The 17,685-nt window shown below is 44.5% G+C and overlaps 1 protein-coding gene across 5 annotated transcripts in view; it reads left to right on the forward strand.

Annotated features, from left to right (window-relative positions):
* The window catches only part of OLFM2 (olfactomedin 2), a 227,038-nt gene that overhangs the window by 75,248 nt on the left and 134,105 nt on the right, over positions 1 to 17,685 (forward strand). The window contains exon 2 of one of the 5 annotated variants that reach the window (XM_055003584.1): positions 4,785 to 4,815. The exons of the other annotated variants lie outside the window; for them this stretch is intronic. Within the exon in view, the coding sequence (XP_054859559.1) occupies positions 4,785 to 4,815 (31 nt within the window). The remainder of the gene's footprint in view (positions 1 to 4,784; positions 4,816 to 17,685) is intronic. 5 annotated transcript variants of the gene reach the window in all.

The raw sequence follows: 17,685 nt of genomic DNA on the forward strand, positions 1-17,685 counted from the left end.
ATGGCCGGCCGGCCAGACACAGCCCCGGACAATCTGGCCAGAGCTCTGGAGGCTGTGACGGCATGGTTGAAACAAAGCAGGCTGAAACTGAACCCGGTGAAGATGGAGGTCTGCAGCTGGGATGGGGACTGCCAGATGTTGGGATCCAGCTCCCTGCCCTGGATGGGTGAAGAGTCTGGGTGTGCTCCTGGATGCCTCCCTGTTGATGGAGGCCCAGGTCATGGCGGTTGCCAAGTCTGCATTTTTCCATCTCCGTCAGATCAGGTAACTTGCCCTTTACCTGACACCCCAGGACCTGGCTACAGTGACCCATGCAACAGTCGCCTCCAGGCTAGATTACTGTAACTCTATGCTGGGCTACCCCTGGGCCTGAACCGGAAACTACAACTGGTCCAGAATGCGGCAGCGGGGGTCCTGACCGGTATATCCTACCGGTCACATATCACACCTGTCCTGCGCCAGCTGCACTGGCTTCCGGTTGAATTCCGAATCAGGTTCAAGGTGTTGGTTCTTACCTTTAAAGCCCTGAGCGGGTTGGGACCGGCATCTCTTCGGGACCGCCTCTCCCTGTATGTTCCCCAGAGACTGCTTCGATCAGTGGATAAATGTTTACTGGTGGTCCCCGGCCCTGAGGAAGCCCGCCTCGCTTCAACCAGGGCCAGGGCCTTTTCAGTCCTAGCCCCAGCCTGGTGGAACGCTCTGTCAATGGAGACCCGGGCCCAGCGGGACATATTATCGTTCCGCCGGGCCTGTAAGACAGAGCTGTTCCTCCAGGCGTTCGGTGGTTGAAGGGGGCAGTGCCATGTCAGCCTCCCACCTTTGGGGTGGGGTGGGGGTTCTCCCCACCATTGCACCTTAATTGTATTTGGTTAATTTATTTTATTATTGCTTATTGTATGTTGATTTTAGAATTATTGTTTTCTTGTTTTTATTGATTTTAACTGTTGTTCACCGCTCAGAGCCCATGAGAATGGGCGGTTTATAAGTTGAAATAATAATAAGAATATAATAATAATAATAATAATAATAATAATAATAATAATTTCCTCCCTTTATTTTAAATTTCATGCAGAATCAGTAACGTGATTTTTGTCTTGCCTGTTTTCTTTGGCAACTTTCCTACTTCTGGCAAGATTTAGTTTTGTTTTAAGGTCTATCAATATGCAGTTGGTGCAAAATCTGTTTTAACAGCAATATTTCTATTGCATTTTGTTAATATGGTGTCAAGGGAGACGCCTACAAGTTTGTTCTGAGTGTGGAGGGACGGTAATAGAAACGTGAACTTCCAAATCGATCTGGAATTGTCGTAACGAATTTGTTTCTTTGGGTTAGGTTTAAATCCCACTCTTTGACCATAAGATTCTTGAAGTGATTTTTGTTTTAAAACACAATTTGAAGTTCTGTTCCTGCTATGTTATCACATTTGGTGAATCTGGAATTATAGTTGCTCAGTGATAAGATGCTGTATCTCTTCCTCCCAAGACTAGAGATCTTGAAAGCCTTGGGGTTCAGACAGGAAAGAACCCCCTGCTGTTCCACTTCCTTTGTCCTTCCTATGGTGTCTTTGAAATTGCAAGATGACCTGTTGTGACTGTAGCTTCTTTTGCTGGGCGGGATTATTGGCTTTCTTCTTTTGTAGAGTCATATCACCTCTTCCAAAAGAGAGCCTCCAAATTATCGAGTTGACCTCATTTCTTCTCTTGGATCTTCACATTCAGATGTCACCCAAGCATGTTGTTGTCCAATGTTTTGAATCTGGCGGACAGATAATACATGATGATGGAACAGGCACCATGCTATCTCTACTGGGCTGTGCTCTGGTCACTGTGGTAGTACAGGTAAAGGTGAAAGACCCATAAGAGGAGAAAGAGGGTGAAATATTTGGCTGACATCCTTCTCCTGTACAGCATATTTAGCATCTTGGCTAATGCTGCCATTTTAGCTGGTATAGAAAGGAGCCCCGTGGCGCAGAGTGGTAAGCAGCAGTACTGCAGCCCAAGCTCTGCTCACGACCTGAGTTCGATCCTGGTGGAAGCCGGGTTCAGGTAGCCAGCTCAAGGTTGACTCAGCCTTCCATCCTTCCGAGGTTGGTAAAATGAGTACCCAGTTTCCTGGCGGTAAAGTGTAGACGACTGGGGAAGGCAATGGCAAACCACCCCGTAAAAAGTCTGCCAAGAAAACATCGTGATGCGACGTCCCCCCATGGGTCAGTAATGACTCGGTGCTTGCACAGGGGACTACCTTTACCTAGCTGGTATAGAACTAAGGTTTCTTGGTACTGGTAAGCAAACAAAATTTCAATTTATTAAGTAGCTCAGCTGTGTGTTGGTTTTATTGGCTAATGTTTTACTTGATGGCTTTTGGACTGCCTGTTGTTGAGCCCCACTGATTGGGAGAAAAGCATTAAATAAATTGTCATGTCACTTTTATGACCATGTTTAGCCGACATGACCTGTCTCCCATTGAAAGAAGCATCTGGGAGCAGTGAAATAAACCACTGGATACCATATATTGGATCTGGAATAGCACAGTTGTCATAGACCCTGCGTGGTTCCCAGCATCCTTAGGCTGCTCTGCTTTACCATGCCACTTGCGGTTCTGCCCTGCGCTCTGAGTTAGCCAAGAACCAAAAGAACCTAGTCTAGAGATGGTCACGAACTGGGAAAATACTGAACCAAGCAGTTTGTGGTTTGACACATTCCACGAACCATGAACTTTCATGAACTTGCCCCGGTTCGTGAACTGGTTTGTTTGGTTCATGAAAGCGTTACTTCTGGGGCAGCAGAAAGCCCATCCCCTCCTCATTGCCAAGGAAACTGATTGATCAGCACCAGGTTGTCAGCAGTGATGAACCGAAAAATGAACCAAATGAACTGGCCTAAAGTTCATGACGCTTAGAAATGGACTCTGACGAACTGCCGGTTCGTTAACCACGAACCAGCCTGGTTCATGACAAACTTTGGTTCGTATTTTGGTTTGTGCCCATCTCTAGCCTAGTCTTTAACAACAACAACAACAAACCCCCTTGCTTTTCAGTCCCCCAGAAAACAAGAAACTCCTTCCTCTCCTTGCCTGGGACTCTTCGTAGGTATTGGCTGCCACCAGCAAGAGAATTCTGTTGTTATTGTTAACTCTGATTCTGGCTCTTTTGCAAAGTAGAAGTCTATGTAGCTTGTGTGAGAGTTTGAAAGAGGCTTGTGACAGCAAGATTCCTGTCCAGGAGCACCTTAACAACCAACTAGATTTCTAGGGTATGAGCTCCAGGGAGCTCTGATTCTCGAAAGCTCATACCCTGGAAATCTAGTTGGTCTTTAAGGTGCTCCTGTCCTGAACCTGAATCTTGCTCTTCTACTATAGACCAATATGGCTACCAACCTGAAACTATCTTCAAAGAAGCCTCCATCTTCCAGCCCATCTTCCAGCCCATTTCCCTACCAGAGCAGTCAATAGTACTGGCTCACTCTCCTTAGTGTAACAGGGGTTTGCTACAAGTGACAAATGACACTTGAACGGCAAGTGTATTTCTCCCTGTTCACTTGCCCTCCACTCAATCCACTTGCCATTCAAGTGTCATTCGTCACTTGTAGCTTGGCCCTGAGAGCCAAGCTACAAGTGATGCCTGACACAGGTTGTACACTTGTCAGCTTCCCTCAAGTTTTGATGGGAAATGTAGGCCTCCTGGTCTTGCAGCTTGGCTCTCCGACTGCTGTCCAACGGACTTTTCAACTGTCACTTGTCCAACATTCCGCCAAGCTGCCTACATTTCCCGCCAAAACTGGAGGGAAGCTGGCAAGTGTCCAACCTGTATCAGGCGCCACTTGTAGTTTGGCTCTGAGCAGCATTTGGCAAAATGTGAGGGAGATTCTTCCAGGCAGTCTTCAGTAACCAACCCAAAGCTCGTGCGTTTAACAAGACTTTAATATCAACCCATGAATCCAAGAAAGCACAGAAAGAACTTAGGCAGAATGCTGCAAAGGAAGATGAGAAGTATTTTGCTAGCGTCTCCTGCACTTATAAGAGCATCTACCTTCCCCTTCCTGGGAATGGGACCAAGACAGAGACACAGACTGTCATATCTTGCCTCCCTGCTTCCAAGTCTTGATACCAAGTAAAGGGTTACTGTCCTGTTCCCGAAAGTCTTGACACAGACATGCAGTTCAGCCAAAGCTGTGCAATATTTATGGACTTTCCTGTAGCCTGGAAGTTCTTTCTTGGAGCCAGTCACAATTTATAATACCAGTTCAAAGTTTCCCTCCAATATGCTTAGTCACTTCAAAATCTGGATTAAAGTTGTTCAACCAGGCAAAGGGAAAGCCAGTAATAATCCATCAAGAGCACTTGACATCTTCTTTGAGTCTGGAATTTGGTTTCCTTTCCCTGTTAAATTGATCACTATAAATCTGCCCACCTTGACATGTAACTTGGGATCTAATTTTCCCATTCAGATGGATAAGCCTACATTATTCTAAAAGCACATTTATCCTCCCCTAACAACAGTAAATGATGCCATGTACCCTTATATCATTTTTCAGATCCTGCAGATGTGGACTTTGGTTTACTTCGGTTTTTTTTTCTAATTCCCTTTCCTAATATTTATTCATGTTTATATTTTTAAATATCAACAACACCTCCCTTCAGGACAACTTAATACCACTCGGAGCGGTTTACAAAGTATGTTATTTTTTCCCTCCCAACAATCACCCTGTGAAGTGGGTGGGGGATGAGAGAGCTCTCAGAGAGCTGTGACTGACCCAAGGTCACCCAGCAGGCTTCAAGTGGAGGAGTGGGGAATCAAACCCAGTTCTCCAGATTGGAGTCCTGCTGCTCTTAACCACTACACCAATCTGGCTCTCATCATCATCATCAATCATCATCATCATCATCAACAACTTCTGGGTACAAGAGAGCCACATTCTGCTGCCTCCTCCAGGTACCCCCATCTTTTGGGATACAGGAGATTGCTTTAGAAGCTATGGTGATGTCTCAGAGGCCTATGGGATGCTCAGCCGTTTCCTGGCAGGAGTGCCGTAGGGTGAAAAATACAACCCCTTTCAGCTCTGACAGTACTATTGGAGATTGAATGAGTGTGGCTCAATCTTCCATTTCTCAGTTGGAGAGCCTGGATGAGGGCTGGAGAGAATCATAGAATCATAGGGTTGGAAGAGATCTCCAGGGTCATCTAGTCCAAGCCCATGCACAACGCAGGAAATTCACAACTACCTCCCCCTCCACACTCCCAGAAGATAACAAAACACCAGCAAGATCCCTAGCCAAACTGGCCTGGGGGAAATTGCTTTCTGACCTCGAAGTGGCAATCAGCATTACCCTGGGCATGTAAGACAGGGCTGTGAGAACTAAGCACTGATTCAACCCTTCCTGCCCTCCCTCTCATGATCTGCCCAGGTCCGCAGAATCAGCATTGCTGTCAGGCGGCCATCTAGCCACTGTTTAAAAACTTCCAGAGAAGGAGAGCCCACCACCTCCCGAGGAAGCCTGTGCCACTGAGGGACTGCTCTAACTGTCAGGAAGTTCTTCCTAATGTTTAGCTGTGAGTGTTTTTTCTACCTCATTTCATGGAGCTGTGAAACACAAACCCACTCTGACACATTTGCATACCTTATCAACATTTCTGTTTGTTCCCCTCAGCTTTTTTTACCGATGTCTCATCCAAGCGATACCCACCAAATTTATCTGGACTTTCTCTTTAGGCAACATTTGGAAGTGGACACTACACCTCTAAAGATCTGCAGGCCGCCACCTTGTCTGTGCTGTGCCACTCTTCTAGTCTCCCCAAAATTATTTTAATTGCCCTCAACATTCCAATTTTTGCCTTGCCAGGAAGTGGCTATGAATTCAGCTGAGCAGAGTAGATGTAGGGACATGGTGAGCTTCTCCTCTCACCTTGGATAAACGCAAGTGAGAACCTTGGGCCAATTTGGTCCTGTCTTTCCTTGTAAATAGGCAACCCTGCGGGTGAAAAGCACTGTGAAGAATGCCCAAAGCCCTTCCAGTGGCCTTTAGACAGAGAATCCAGTGTATCAGACCTCACCAAGCAGTGCTTATTATGAACAGGAAGCCCCGCCCACACTTGGCTGCTCATAATGACCTCATAGTCCTTGTTATGACATCACAGTGTATCGTCGGCAGAGTTGCTATGGTGTGCATCTGGTTTCAGATGGTTTCCTCACTCACAGGAGTGGGTCACGCTGTTTGCGAACGCGTGGAAGTCGACGATTAGTTCTCCAATTTGCGATTCTTGCTTTGCGATGTGGCACAAGCTGCAGCCATCTATCAGAAAAAGAAGAGACTGGATGCGGGGCAGGCACGGGATGAGTAAAGCTGGTAGTCTATAAAAGTATTCTCCCCGCTCCATAGAATCCTATGGCATTTGAAATTGCTCCAGAGGAGCATATGGTGATGGAAATGAGGATAAATGCAGCTTCTTGATCTCCCGCCTAGCTCTCTCTCCAGTTGCCAATCTCGAGCCAGCCCTTTTCTCATCATAACTTAGCTGGCATTTGATGAGCTAGGCTGCTTCTCTCTCTCTCTCTCTGTCAGCCACTTGTTCTGTGGCGAGCTGGGGGAAGTGACATTGTGGTTCACAATCTTGCAGAACGGATCTGACCGGCACAGCCTGTGCCCGAGTCTGATCGATGCTGCAGTTTGCTGCCCTTCAAAGTTACCCACAACACTGTTTTTCAGGTGTGTTAATTTAAGAAGAATTTGCACCCTGTGCCATTTGGGTGGGGTTGTTTAACCTCAAGAGTGGCTTTGGGAGAAGGGGCATTGATGGAGGAAAAGAAAAGTAGGAAAAACAGGAAAGCATCCTGCCAGGAGTCCAATAGCGCCTTTAAGACTAACCAACTTTGTTGTAGCATAAGCTTTCAAGAACCACAGCTCTCTTTGTCAGATGCCATGCATCTGACAAAGGGATCTGTGGTTCTCAAAAGCTTATGCTACAGCGCATCTGATGAAGAGAGCTGTGGTTCTCAAAAGCTTATGCTAAAGGTGCAACTGGACTCTTAACTATTTTGCAACTACAGACTAACATGGCTAACTCCTCTGGATCTGTGTAGGATTGTTAAGATCTAAAGTATTCTAAGTTGTTTATAAACTTTGGCTGAGTAGTTGCTGCGAACTGGTTTTAATTGACAAATTTGAACCCGAAGGTGAACGCTAGCTTATTTCTGAGTCAGTGTATCAGTGTATTAAAGCATGAAATAGGTTAAAATGGTCTGTCAACTCAGCTTTTGTTAAGTGAAGTTAATAGATTGTTAGAACACATATTCCCTTCAAGGACTGTGATGTACAATCTTCCTCTGTCCCATATTGTTTTCACAACAATTTTGTGAGACAGGTAAAGTTAAGACACAGAGAGACTCAATGTCACCCAGTAAGCTTCCAAGGCAATTTTGGGATTTGAACTTGGCTCTCTCCATCTTAGTAGCACACTAGTCTACACTGGCTTTCTTATCTCAGGGCACAATTACACCTTTGCAAGTATCCTGTGTGTTTATTTTATATTTTTCTTTTTCAAATGCAGTCGGCAGAGTCGTTGCTTTTTCAAGAAGAGGGTTGGGGATGGGAGAGCAGGGGAAATTTTAATCCTTTCCTCCTCTACCCTTTTCTCACTGGAAAAATCCACCCCTAAATTACTTCTAACTAGAGATGGGCATGAACCGAAATACGAACCAAAATTAAGCACAAACCAGGCCAGTTCATGGTTCGTGAACTGCAGTTCGTCAGATCCCATTTCTGATGAACTGTCACGAACTTTAGGCTGGTTTGTTTGGTTCGTTTTTTGGTTTGTGACTGCAGACAGCCTGGTGCCAGTCAATCAGTTTCCTAGGCAACAGGGGATGGACTTCCTGCAGACCTTCTGCTGACCTGGAAGTGACCTTCTTCTGGCCTGGAAGTGATAATTTTCTGACTCAGATGTGACATTTTCATGAACCAAATGAACCGGTTCACGAATCAGGGGCAGGTTTGTGAAAGTTGATGGTTCATAGTTCGTGAAATTTGACAAACCATGAACCGCATGGTTTGGTTTTTTCCCGGTTCGTGCCCCTCTCTACTGAGGTAAAAGTATAGATATTTTTATTCTCCAGCCAACCCCTTCCAAACTGGGAAGAAAGTAGCTCAGGAGTGGGCTTTTTTTTCCTGGTGAAAAAATGGCACAGGAAGAAAAGATTAAAATTCCTCTCCCCACCACCCTCAATGATAAGGCAGTCGTGGAAGATGCATTTGCAAAAGGGAAAAAGTTTAAAATATCAGAGTAAAAACTGTAATGCATAGGTGAGCTGTAGATTGTACACATCTTCCAGTGTCTGGACAAGTGCCTACCTTGAGGTTCTGATAATGTACAAATTTAAATGTAGTCACAGAAAAGAGCAAGAGTCCCATAGCACCTATAAGACGAACAAAATCTGAAGAAGTGAGCTGTGACTCACAAAAGCACACTCCCTACCACAAATTTTGTTAGTCTTACAGGTGCTACTGGACTCTTGCTCTTTTCAGATGCTATAGACAGACAAACACGGCTACCCCCATCTTAAATGTAGTCAGTTAGAGCACATTATCAACTGACAAAAAGTTAACTAAAAGTCCAGTTCCTATGGTAGTAGGAGGGCTCATTTTGAGGGGGAACACGTAGGAACGCAGTTCCAGTAGTTCCCCAAAGAGGTCACATATCAGGTGGCCCCACCTACTTGACTCTCGGCCATTTTGGTCCCATTTCTGCCTGGATTGGAGCCGAATCACCCCGGATCGGGCCTCTGACGGGTTGTGGATTACTCTCCCGCTCAGCAGCGGCCTGATCCTGACCATTTTGGACTCCTCTTTGGCCATTTTCAGCTCCTTTTTGCCATTTTGGGCCCAATTTCATCCCTGAATGGCCAGGATTGGGTCCAAAACAGCCTGGATAGGTGATGCCAAGGGGTGTGGCATATGCAATTCAGTTGTGCTAATGACACATTTCCGGCAATGTCAAGGGGTGTGGCATATGCTAATAAGTTATGCTAATGAATCCCTTCAGCTCTGTTTCTACGAAATGACCCCTGGTAGTAGGTCAGAAATACATATCACCTTGGTATGCATTTCCCCAAACTCAAACCTGTTAAATGATGCAAATAACTGTGTGTGTGTGTGTGTGTGTGTGTGTGTGTGTGTGTGAGAGAGAGAGAGAGAGAGAGAGAGAGAGAGAGAGAGAGAGAGAGAGAGGGAAATCTATAGGGAGCAATTACGGATAGAAGAGATTACGTTTTCTTATCTTCTCCAATTTCCTTCTCTAAATATCTTCCTCCAGCTGCCCCCCTTCCTTGCCTATTCTGGAGTCCCATTTGGGAGAAATGGGAGCAGATGAGAGGAGCTGATCGCAGCCATCCCACCTGTTGGTGCTTTCTTGCAAACCCTCCTCCATTTTAATGTTGGAAGGAAACCATAGAGCTGGGAACCCTATGTTTGCCTTCTAGTGTGCTGTTCTGCCTTGACTCGCTTGTATTTGAAGCCTGTACAGCCTGTGATGAGAGGGGCGCCCTATCACTGCGTTTAATGTTCAAATTTTAAAAGGGGCCAATCTGGACTTTTGATTTCAAGTCTTTTCTTCGCTTCTGACTGGTTGCCCCCGGGCCACGTGCAGTTTATGTGCCAGAAAAAAAAAAGATTTGAGCTTATGAAATTGTTACCTATCCCTACAAAAGCATAAAAGACCGCCACGAGGGAAATGAAGGGCTGCGCACCTTTTGAAAGCAGCTGTGTTTTTTGCTAGCAGACGGAATTTGCTTTTGAAAGGATTTGTGTTCCTGTGTCTCAGCGCTGAGCTAAAATGATCAGAAGCAATCTGTTGCTTTTTTGTGAAACAGGCAATGAGGGTCGACGGGGCTGCTATCTGTTGTATCTTCTTCCATGCAGAAATTTCTTTCAAAAACCTGGACTGTCAATGGAATTACTTGCAAAAGTTATACCTATTCACGGGGGTAGGGGGGAGTTTCTTGTTCTTTCACACTAGCAGGAAATCAGTAATACGTAGCTAGGTAAGACTCCTGCCCCCCCCGCCCTTCAAGATTTGCTGATGAGTGTTAAAGAAGAAATAATACTCATTGTGATAGTTGTGGTGAAGTAGAATAGACCATATGCTTTGCTTGCTGGGCCATCAATAGGCAATGAGCTAGTGTTCACGTCTGATGATTTGTATACTTGGATAAACTTTGTGCCTAGTCAGCTGCCCTTGATAAAGACATATGAAATGAGTTACTTCGGCTAGCAGCTCGTTGGGCATGTCAAACTGATGGACAGTGCCCCACAGTATGTGTGTGTGGTGCCCTCAAGTCATAGCTGACTTATGGCAACCCCTGTTGGGATTTTCATTGCAAGAGACTATCAGAGGTGGTTTGCCATTGCCTGCCTCTGCAACCCTGGTCTTCGTTGGAAGTCTCCCTTCCAATTACTAACCAAGGCAGAACCTGCTTAGCTTCTGAGCTCCAACGAGATCAGGCTCACCTTGGCTATCCAGGTCAGGGCGTCAGAGTGCACAAACCTGTGATTACCTAAGGGCCAAGCTACACATGACGAATGACACTTGAACGGCAAGTGGATTGAGTGGAGGGCAAGTGAACAGGGAGAAATACACTTGCCGTTCAAGTGTCATTTGTCATGTGTAGCTTGGCCCTGAGAGAACTCTTGAACTATAAGGAACGTTGCTACAATAATATACTTACTCCAGGAGTTATAGGATCGCGGCGATTGCCCAGATCCAATGTACCTGTAAACAATGAGAAACACATTAAGAATATACATGCACACCTTTTGTGGCCAAGATTTAATGTATTCATTGGATTGTATTTATTGTTATCATTGTATTTATAGAAGTTAATGTATTTATTATATTTATTGTGGTAGCGTTGGGTTTTTGAACCTGTGGAATATCCAGGGACAGTACCAGTTTATTTATAGCACTAGAGCACTTTATTATTACTGATTCAGAAAAACTAACTATACATATTTAAATATGTATGATATGCATAGTATATTGTCCTCAGTGAGGGTGCATATCTCTTTGTTTTGGTCTATCCAATTTCTGAGGTTGCTTCTTATATTAGTCTTAAGTTTTTTTATTGTAGCTCAAGTCCTTTTTTTTCTTTAACATGTTTTATTTCTGTTAAAAGTTTATTTTATCTCCTATAAACGTTGGATTCTGAAATTTGTAAATGTTGGTATTAGACAAAAGATTAATACTGAAACTATTAGTACTCTGTTGTGTAGCTACTTTATTTTTTTGTATTTGGGTACTTCAGGTTGAAAGTTGGTCTGTTGATTTATAAACTTATCTCACAATCTATTGGGGGGGAAATAGAATTTAGGGCCCGGAAAGCCAAAAGTCACAGAGTTAGTAAAGTTTTTCCTGTAATAATAACAGTAAGAGTCTCATCCCTTAGTCAGTCTGGCCTTCAGCCAGAGAGAAGGCCTAGAGCTCAGCTGAGGGGACTGCTAATTTCTTTCCAGGTATGTCACGGGTAAGTTGGCCACATTCCAGGTAGGGCCTGGAGATTTCCTGGAATTACAAGAGGTCTCCAGACAACGGAGATCAGTTCCCCTGGAGAAAATGGCAGCTTCAAAGGGTGGAAAATAATTCCTAAGTGTACTGTACAGTTCTATTTTCCAGGAGATGGATTTCACTGTATAATGCAGACATATACAGCACATTTTAAAAGGTTATTCTTTGAAGCATGTGACTAATTTTATCCACAGCTAATATGCGATAATGTGTATGATTGTGATACATTATAGAAAGTTCAGTGTTTTCAGCTATTTAAATAGACCACTAGTCTTTTTATGATTGTACAAAACCATTTTTGTTCTATCAGCTAATTTCAGGTTTTTTTGTTTTTTGTTCTTCAGGTGACAAAAACTAAGATACGTGTGCTGAGGTAGCAAAGGGAGCAGAAATTTGCAACTGACTCTCAACAATTTGGTTTATACAAGCTTTAGTAAAACTAAGGCATTAATATTTTTAACTTTCATAAATATCCCACATAGAACAATTTTGTATAAGTTCTAAATGATGCACCTTATGAAGTTAAAACAGTAAATTTAGGTTTGATGAGAAGGGATGTGTTACTGGTTGTTTACCGGAACATTTCTAGTTTTCCTTATAATTTTAGATCTCTAGGGCCTGGGAGATACATGCTTGAGCGTTAGGGTTGACAGCCTCCAGGTAGTGGCTGGAGATCTCCCGGAATTACAACTGGTCTCCAGGCCACAGAGATCAGTTCACCTGGAGAAAATGGCTACTTTGGGGGTGGGGGGTGAATTCTATGGAATTATGCCATGCCAAGGTCCTTTCCCTCCCCAAACCCCACTTTCTCCAGGTTTCTCCAGGTTTTAACCCTCAGATCTCCAGGAATTTCCCAACTTGGAGCTGGCAACCCTATTGAACATCAAGGTGGAAGAGTTCTGAGATAGTAGCGCAGACTTTAGGATTCCAAGACCTTATTCTTTTGCAGATGTTCTCAAGGTGGCAGTAACTGGCAGTTGAATGTGTGGTCTGACTCCATTGTAGAATATTGGGTTAGTGACATTTGCTGATAAGGAAGGTCTGTCTGTGGTTTTATAGTTGGTGAGTCATTTATAGTCATCCAATGATAAATGCACATTTGGGAACCTACCTTGCTGAAGCAGAGTTGTATGTATTTCACAGGTCAGTGCCCCTTGTGCAAAACAGAATTAGCTGGTTGCTGTTTCTTCAGTGTTCTGTTGTTCAAGATGCATGTTGCCCGAAACTGGCAGGGATACTGTGACCTTCCCAGGGAATGTGTTCTGCAGCCAAACAGACTCTGTTACATGCAGGCAATCAGACCTTCAGCTGATCCTGGATGGATTTGGCTCATGCCAAACTAGTGGAACAATTATTGAATGTGTTTGAGGGCGGCCAGTGCTTCAAAAACTGGCTGGGAATCAGCTCCTGATCTCCAGCTGGTGGTGTTGGGGGTGGGGGGATCATATTCAGAAGCCGACTCCCAGCCGATTCCAGGAAGCTTGAGATCCAGCAAAGTTGGAAAATAACAAAGAGTCTAGTAGCACCGACTAACCAACTTTATTATAGCGTAGGCTTTCAAGAGCCACAGCTCTCTTTGTCAGATGCATGTGTCTGATGAAGAGAGCTATGGTTCTCAAAAGCTTATGCTACAATAAAGTTGGTTAGTTGGTGCTACTGGACCCTTTGCTATTTTGCTACTGCAGACTAAGGGCCAAGCTACAAGTGACGAATGACACTTGAACGGCAAGTGGATTGAGTGGAGGGCAAGTGAACAGGGAGAAATACACTTGCCGTTCAAGTGTCATTCGTCACTTGTAGCTTGGCCCTAACACGGCGAACTCCTCTGGAGCAAAGTTGGAGAAGCCCCCAAATGGGCTTCTGATATCCAGCTTTGCTGAACCTCAGCCTGAGCATGCAGTGATGACTCCTGCAAGGGGAGGGCTCAGAAACTGCCTCTCGGGGGAATCATCTGGGCGGCCGCTTCTGTTAGCCTCCATCTCTGGCTTCTTTTCTTCAGCTCTGCTGTGTCCTAGCCTGTCAGGGATTCAGTGATTTGTTTTCCTGGTGGGGCTCAGAAGTCAACTTCCAGCTGACTGAGGATCACTTGGGACTTGGCTTATTACCCTTCCCTCTCAACAAACGGAAACTTCACTGGCTGCGATACACTGAAGATTCAGATTAGAAACTCCATGGGTTTCTGATCTCCAACTTCAGCTGGAACGCAGCAATTTTTTCTCGGATGGGAGGGATCTTTAGGAGCGAGCTCAAATGTCACTGTGTTGCAGACTTGTGGGAGTGCAGGGGAGGGGCAGGGGGGACAAACCTGCTCCCAGCTGATTGGAGTTCAACTTCTAATCACCTTTCTCTAGCAAATCCCAGTAAGGGAATTTTGGGGGAGAAAGTGGGAGGGGTGAAGTCATCACAGTGTGATCTCCTTATTGCCTTCCCCTGAGCTTCTTGCTGTGTCCCTGCAAGACTGGGAGGCAGGATGAAGCCTGGCGTGGGGAAATCAGATCAGAAGCCATCGCTTTTGTTCTCCTCTGTCCAAATTTTTGTGTGAAAAGACTAGAAAAGGGAGGCCAGAAGGGATCAGTTCCTGATCTCCTCATCATACAAGCTTCTTGCTCCCTCCCAGAATTGCAGGGGCACAGGGGAAACTTTTTTGGAGGGGAGGTCAGAAGCCAACTCACAGCTGATCCCTGGTGAACTGAGAATCCACTTCTGTTCTTGCAAAATCTCTGCATGGCTGGGAGTCAAAGAGAACTTTCGTCTTCATGACAAACAGGCAAAAAGTCTGTCACACATTATCAGATTATGAGCATCCTCAGCAATTACTTGAAGCATGCGCTTGGGGAGCTGCTGACCTCCCACATACCACAGAGAATGAGGTCTCATGTTTAAAATGTACATGCCAATGTGCTGCATAATCTACCATCATTCTGTTCTCTGAAGTTCACCTTCCATAATTTTCCAAGTTTCTAGTCCTTATGCCAGTGGGAACACACTTGAAAAAGTGTATCTGAAAAAGCTTATGTGGGGTCGGGGGGAAAGCAGAAGTGAGAAAAGTCTATTCAGAATCAGGCATATTTTTAATTCTTGATGGTTCAGGCTGCTGCTTATCGTTTTTAAAGATCTGAGTCTAAATTAGTAATGCTATTGATTTATATGGATTATAAACAAGCAACACTCAGAGGACGATGCTGAGAAATGTTACACAACGTAGAACATCTCCAGGTATTTGATCCAGGAATGCAATCTGGGAGCCTGCCAAAGTACAGTCAAATTGAATCTGAACTCAGAAATTGACACAGGGCCAAGCTACACATGACGAATGACACTTGAACGGCAAGTGGATTGAGTGGAGGGCAAGTGAACAGGGAGAAATACACTTGCCGTTCAAGTGTCATTCATCACTTGTAGTTTGGCCCTCAGACTGGCATAAACAACATAGAAAATACCTAGTATGAGTATACTTACAGCAATAGATGGTACCCAGCAGTAAAGTCTATAGTTCCTATCCCATCATTCGTCACTTGTAGCTTGGCCCTCAGAGAGACTTTTTGTTTCTCAGATAACTATAACTGAATACATTTTTTAAAAAAAAAAAAAACTCTTGGTAGCTTTGAATCCAAACTGGAATTGAACCCCTAATCACAACAGTCAATATCTGGCTCGGTATTCAGAATCTCAGGAGATTCTTTTGAGTATTAAGGAGTCCCTGAGACATCCTTTGCTTCCCAAACTTAAACAGAGAGGCAAAAAGAAACAACATTTCCCAGGAAATAATTGGAAGGGTAAGTGAGAGAAAGGAAGATAGAGAGTAGGGAGAATATGGTAGAGGGTTCTGGGCCTGGTATTTCTTGTTCTGGTTTTAACGGTGACCTCAGTTGTGTTTGTATGTTCCATTAAGTTGCAATTGACTTATGGCAAACTCAGCAAGGGGCTGTCAAGGCAAGTGAGAAGCAGGGATGGTTTGCCGTTGCTTTCCTCTGCAGAGTTTTCCTTGGTGGTCGCCCATCCAAGTATGGTCTCTGCTTAGCTTCTGAAACCTGATGAAATCAGGCTATACCATGCCACCTTCCCTCCTGTAATACCAATTACAAACTGTAAATGTGCATATTACGTAAAGTAATGAATATATAACTGAAAGAGTGGTTTTGGAAAGCAGCCGTTCAGAATAGATCATGGAGGGAAAGAATCTTGTTAAACGTATACCTGTACTGTAAATTGTTTGTTTCAGTGTTTGCTTTGTTTTCCTGAACAGAGTCCATTGACCATATAATAAGGAGTTGATGGTGGTGGAGCGTGCCCTCAAATCATAGCTGACTTATGGCGACCCCTGGAGACATAGAGACTAAGAGCCAAGCTACAAGTGACGAATGACACTTGCCTGGCAAGTGGACAGACTCACGTGTATTCCTCCCTGCTCACTTGCTATTCACTTGCGCTCCAAGTGTAATTCATCACTTGTAGCTTGGCTCTAAGACACTAAGAGAAGTGGTTTGCCGTTGCCTGCCTCTGCAATCCTGGACTTAATTTGAGGTCTCCCATCCAATTATTAACCAAGGCTGACCCTGCTTAGTTTCTGAGATCTGATGAGATCAGGCTCACCTGGGCTATCCAGGTCAGGGCATAATAAGGAGTTACTATGACAGTATTTACGTTGGAGAGCCATGATCAGATATCCTGTAATATTTTCAAACCTTAAAAAGCAATGATAGGTTGATCAGGGCTATAGCACTGGAGAAAGTGATCTCATCATTTTTCCCTGCAATTTTCCCAATAGAAGCCCCCCCCCCCCCCACGCACACACACTACTAGTCCTGGTAGGCATCCCCCCACCCCAAAAAAACAGGCTACTGTATTGTATCCATTCCCCCCTTTCTAAAAACAAGGAAACAAAGAATTTCTACCAGGAAAATGCCATGGGGGAAAGAACTGACCTTTCTTGTTTCAATCTCCCTCCCTCCTGCCTGCTTTCTTTTCTTTTCCTTTCTTTTCTTTGTTCAAAGATTCATTCACAGAATTTCCTCACAATGTGCACCCTGACCTGTAATTATAATGAAATGAATTTATTTATTTGTGCATTTTTAATCCTCATTTTCCACACAATGCAGACTCAAGAGGGGCTTACAATATTTTTTTTTTAAAAAATAGAAAATTATCAAATTCCCCCAAAATATTTAAACACAAGTTACTAAATGACAAATCTACTTGCCATCCACCGGGTGGCAAGGACAGGCAGATGGCAATAGCTCTGGATGGAAAAAGTTTCTGCCCAGGCAGGTTGGCAGGTAAGAAATATCTGCATAAGACCTGTTGGCACTGTAAAGGCATCAAGTACGTAGCTGCTGCTGTTTCAAATGCAGAACTTTCTGGATTGCTAAAACTGATGGGAAGCATAGGGGTTTTTTTTTTGTTTTTCAGACTTTCAGTTGAGTTTGCTAGAATTGATGGGAAGTGTAGGGGTTTTTTTAGCCTTTCAGTTGAGTTCGGGAGATTATAACAAATGCAATCCCATCTACTTTGGCACAAAATCATGCTTTGGAATATTGGTGGTGGATGTGCAGTCACAGCCGACTTATAACAACAACAACAGCTCCAGAAAGCCGTGACTAGTCCAAGGTCACCGAGTTGGCTTCAAGTGGAGAAGTGGGGAATCAAACCTGGCTCTCCAGATTAGAGTCCTGCCACTCTTAACCACTACTGTAGGGCTTTCAAGACAGGAGATGTTCAGAGGTGGTTTGCCATTGCCTGCCACTGCCTAGGAACCTTGTACTTCCTTCTTGGTCTACCATCCAGGTATTAACCAGGGCCGGTCTGTCCCTGCTTAGCTTCCAAGATCGGATGAGCTTGGGCAGCCTGGGCCATCCAGGTCAGGACTTGGGAATATTGAGGAAAGTAATTTACAATTACTTTGGAGAGCCATGATTACATTGGAGAGCCATGATCAGATATCCTGTAATATTTTCAAACCTTAGAAAGCAATGGTGGGTTGACCTGCTGTGTATCGGGCTTACAGCACTGGAGAAATCTCAGTCTAATTTCGGTTGGAACCTATCCTCTAGCTAAAGAGAGACCCTCTGCAGTAGGTCGTTCCCCCCTTTCTTGGAAATGCAAGATTCGTGGAGAAATTAGAGGATCTAGTGAGG

This window comes from Eublepharis macularius, chromosome 19, assembly GCF_028583425.1.
Source record: "Eublepharis macularius isolate TG4126 chromosome 19, MPM_Emac_v1.0, whole genome shotgun sequence".
Lineage (NCBI taxonomy): Eukaryota > Metazoa > Chordata > Lepidosauria > Squamata > Eublepharidae > Eublepharis > Eublepharis macularius.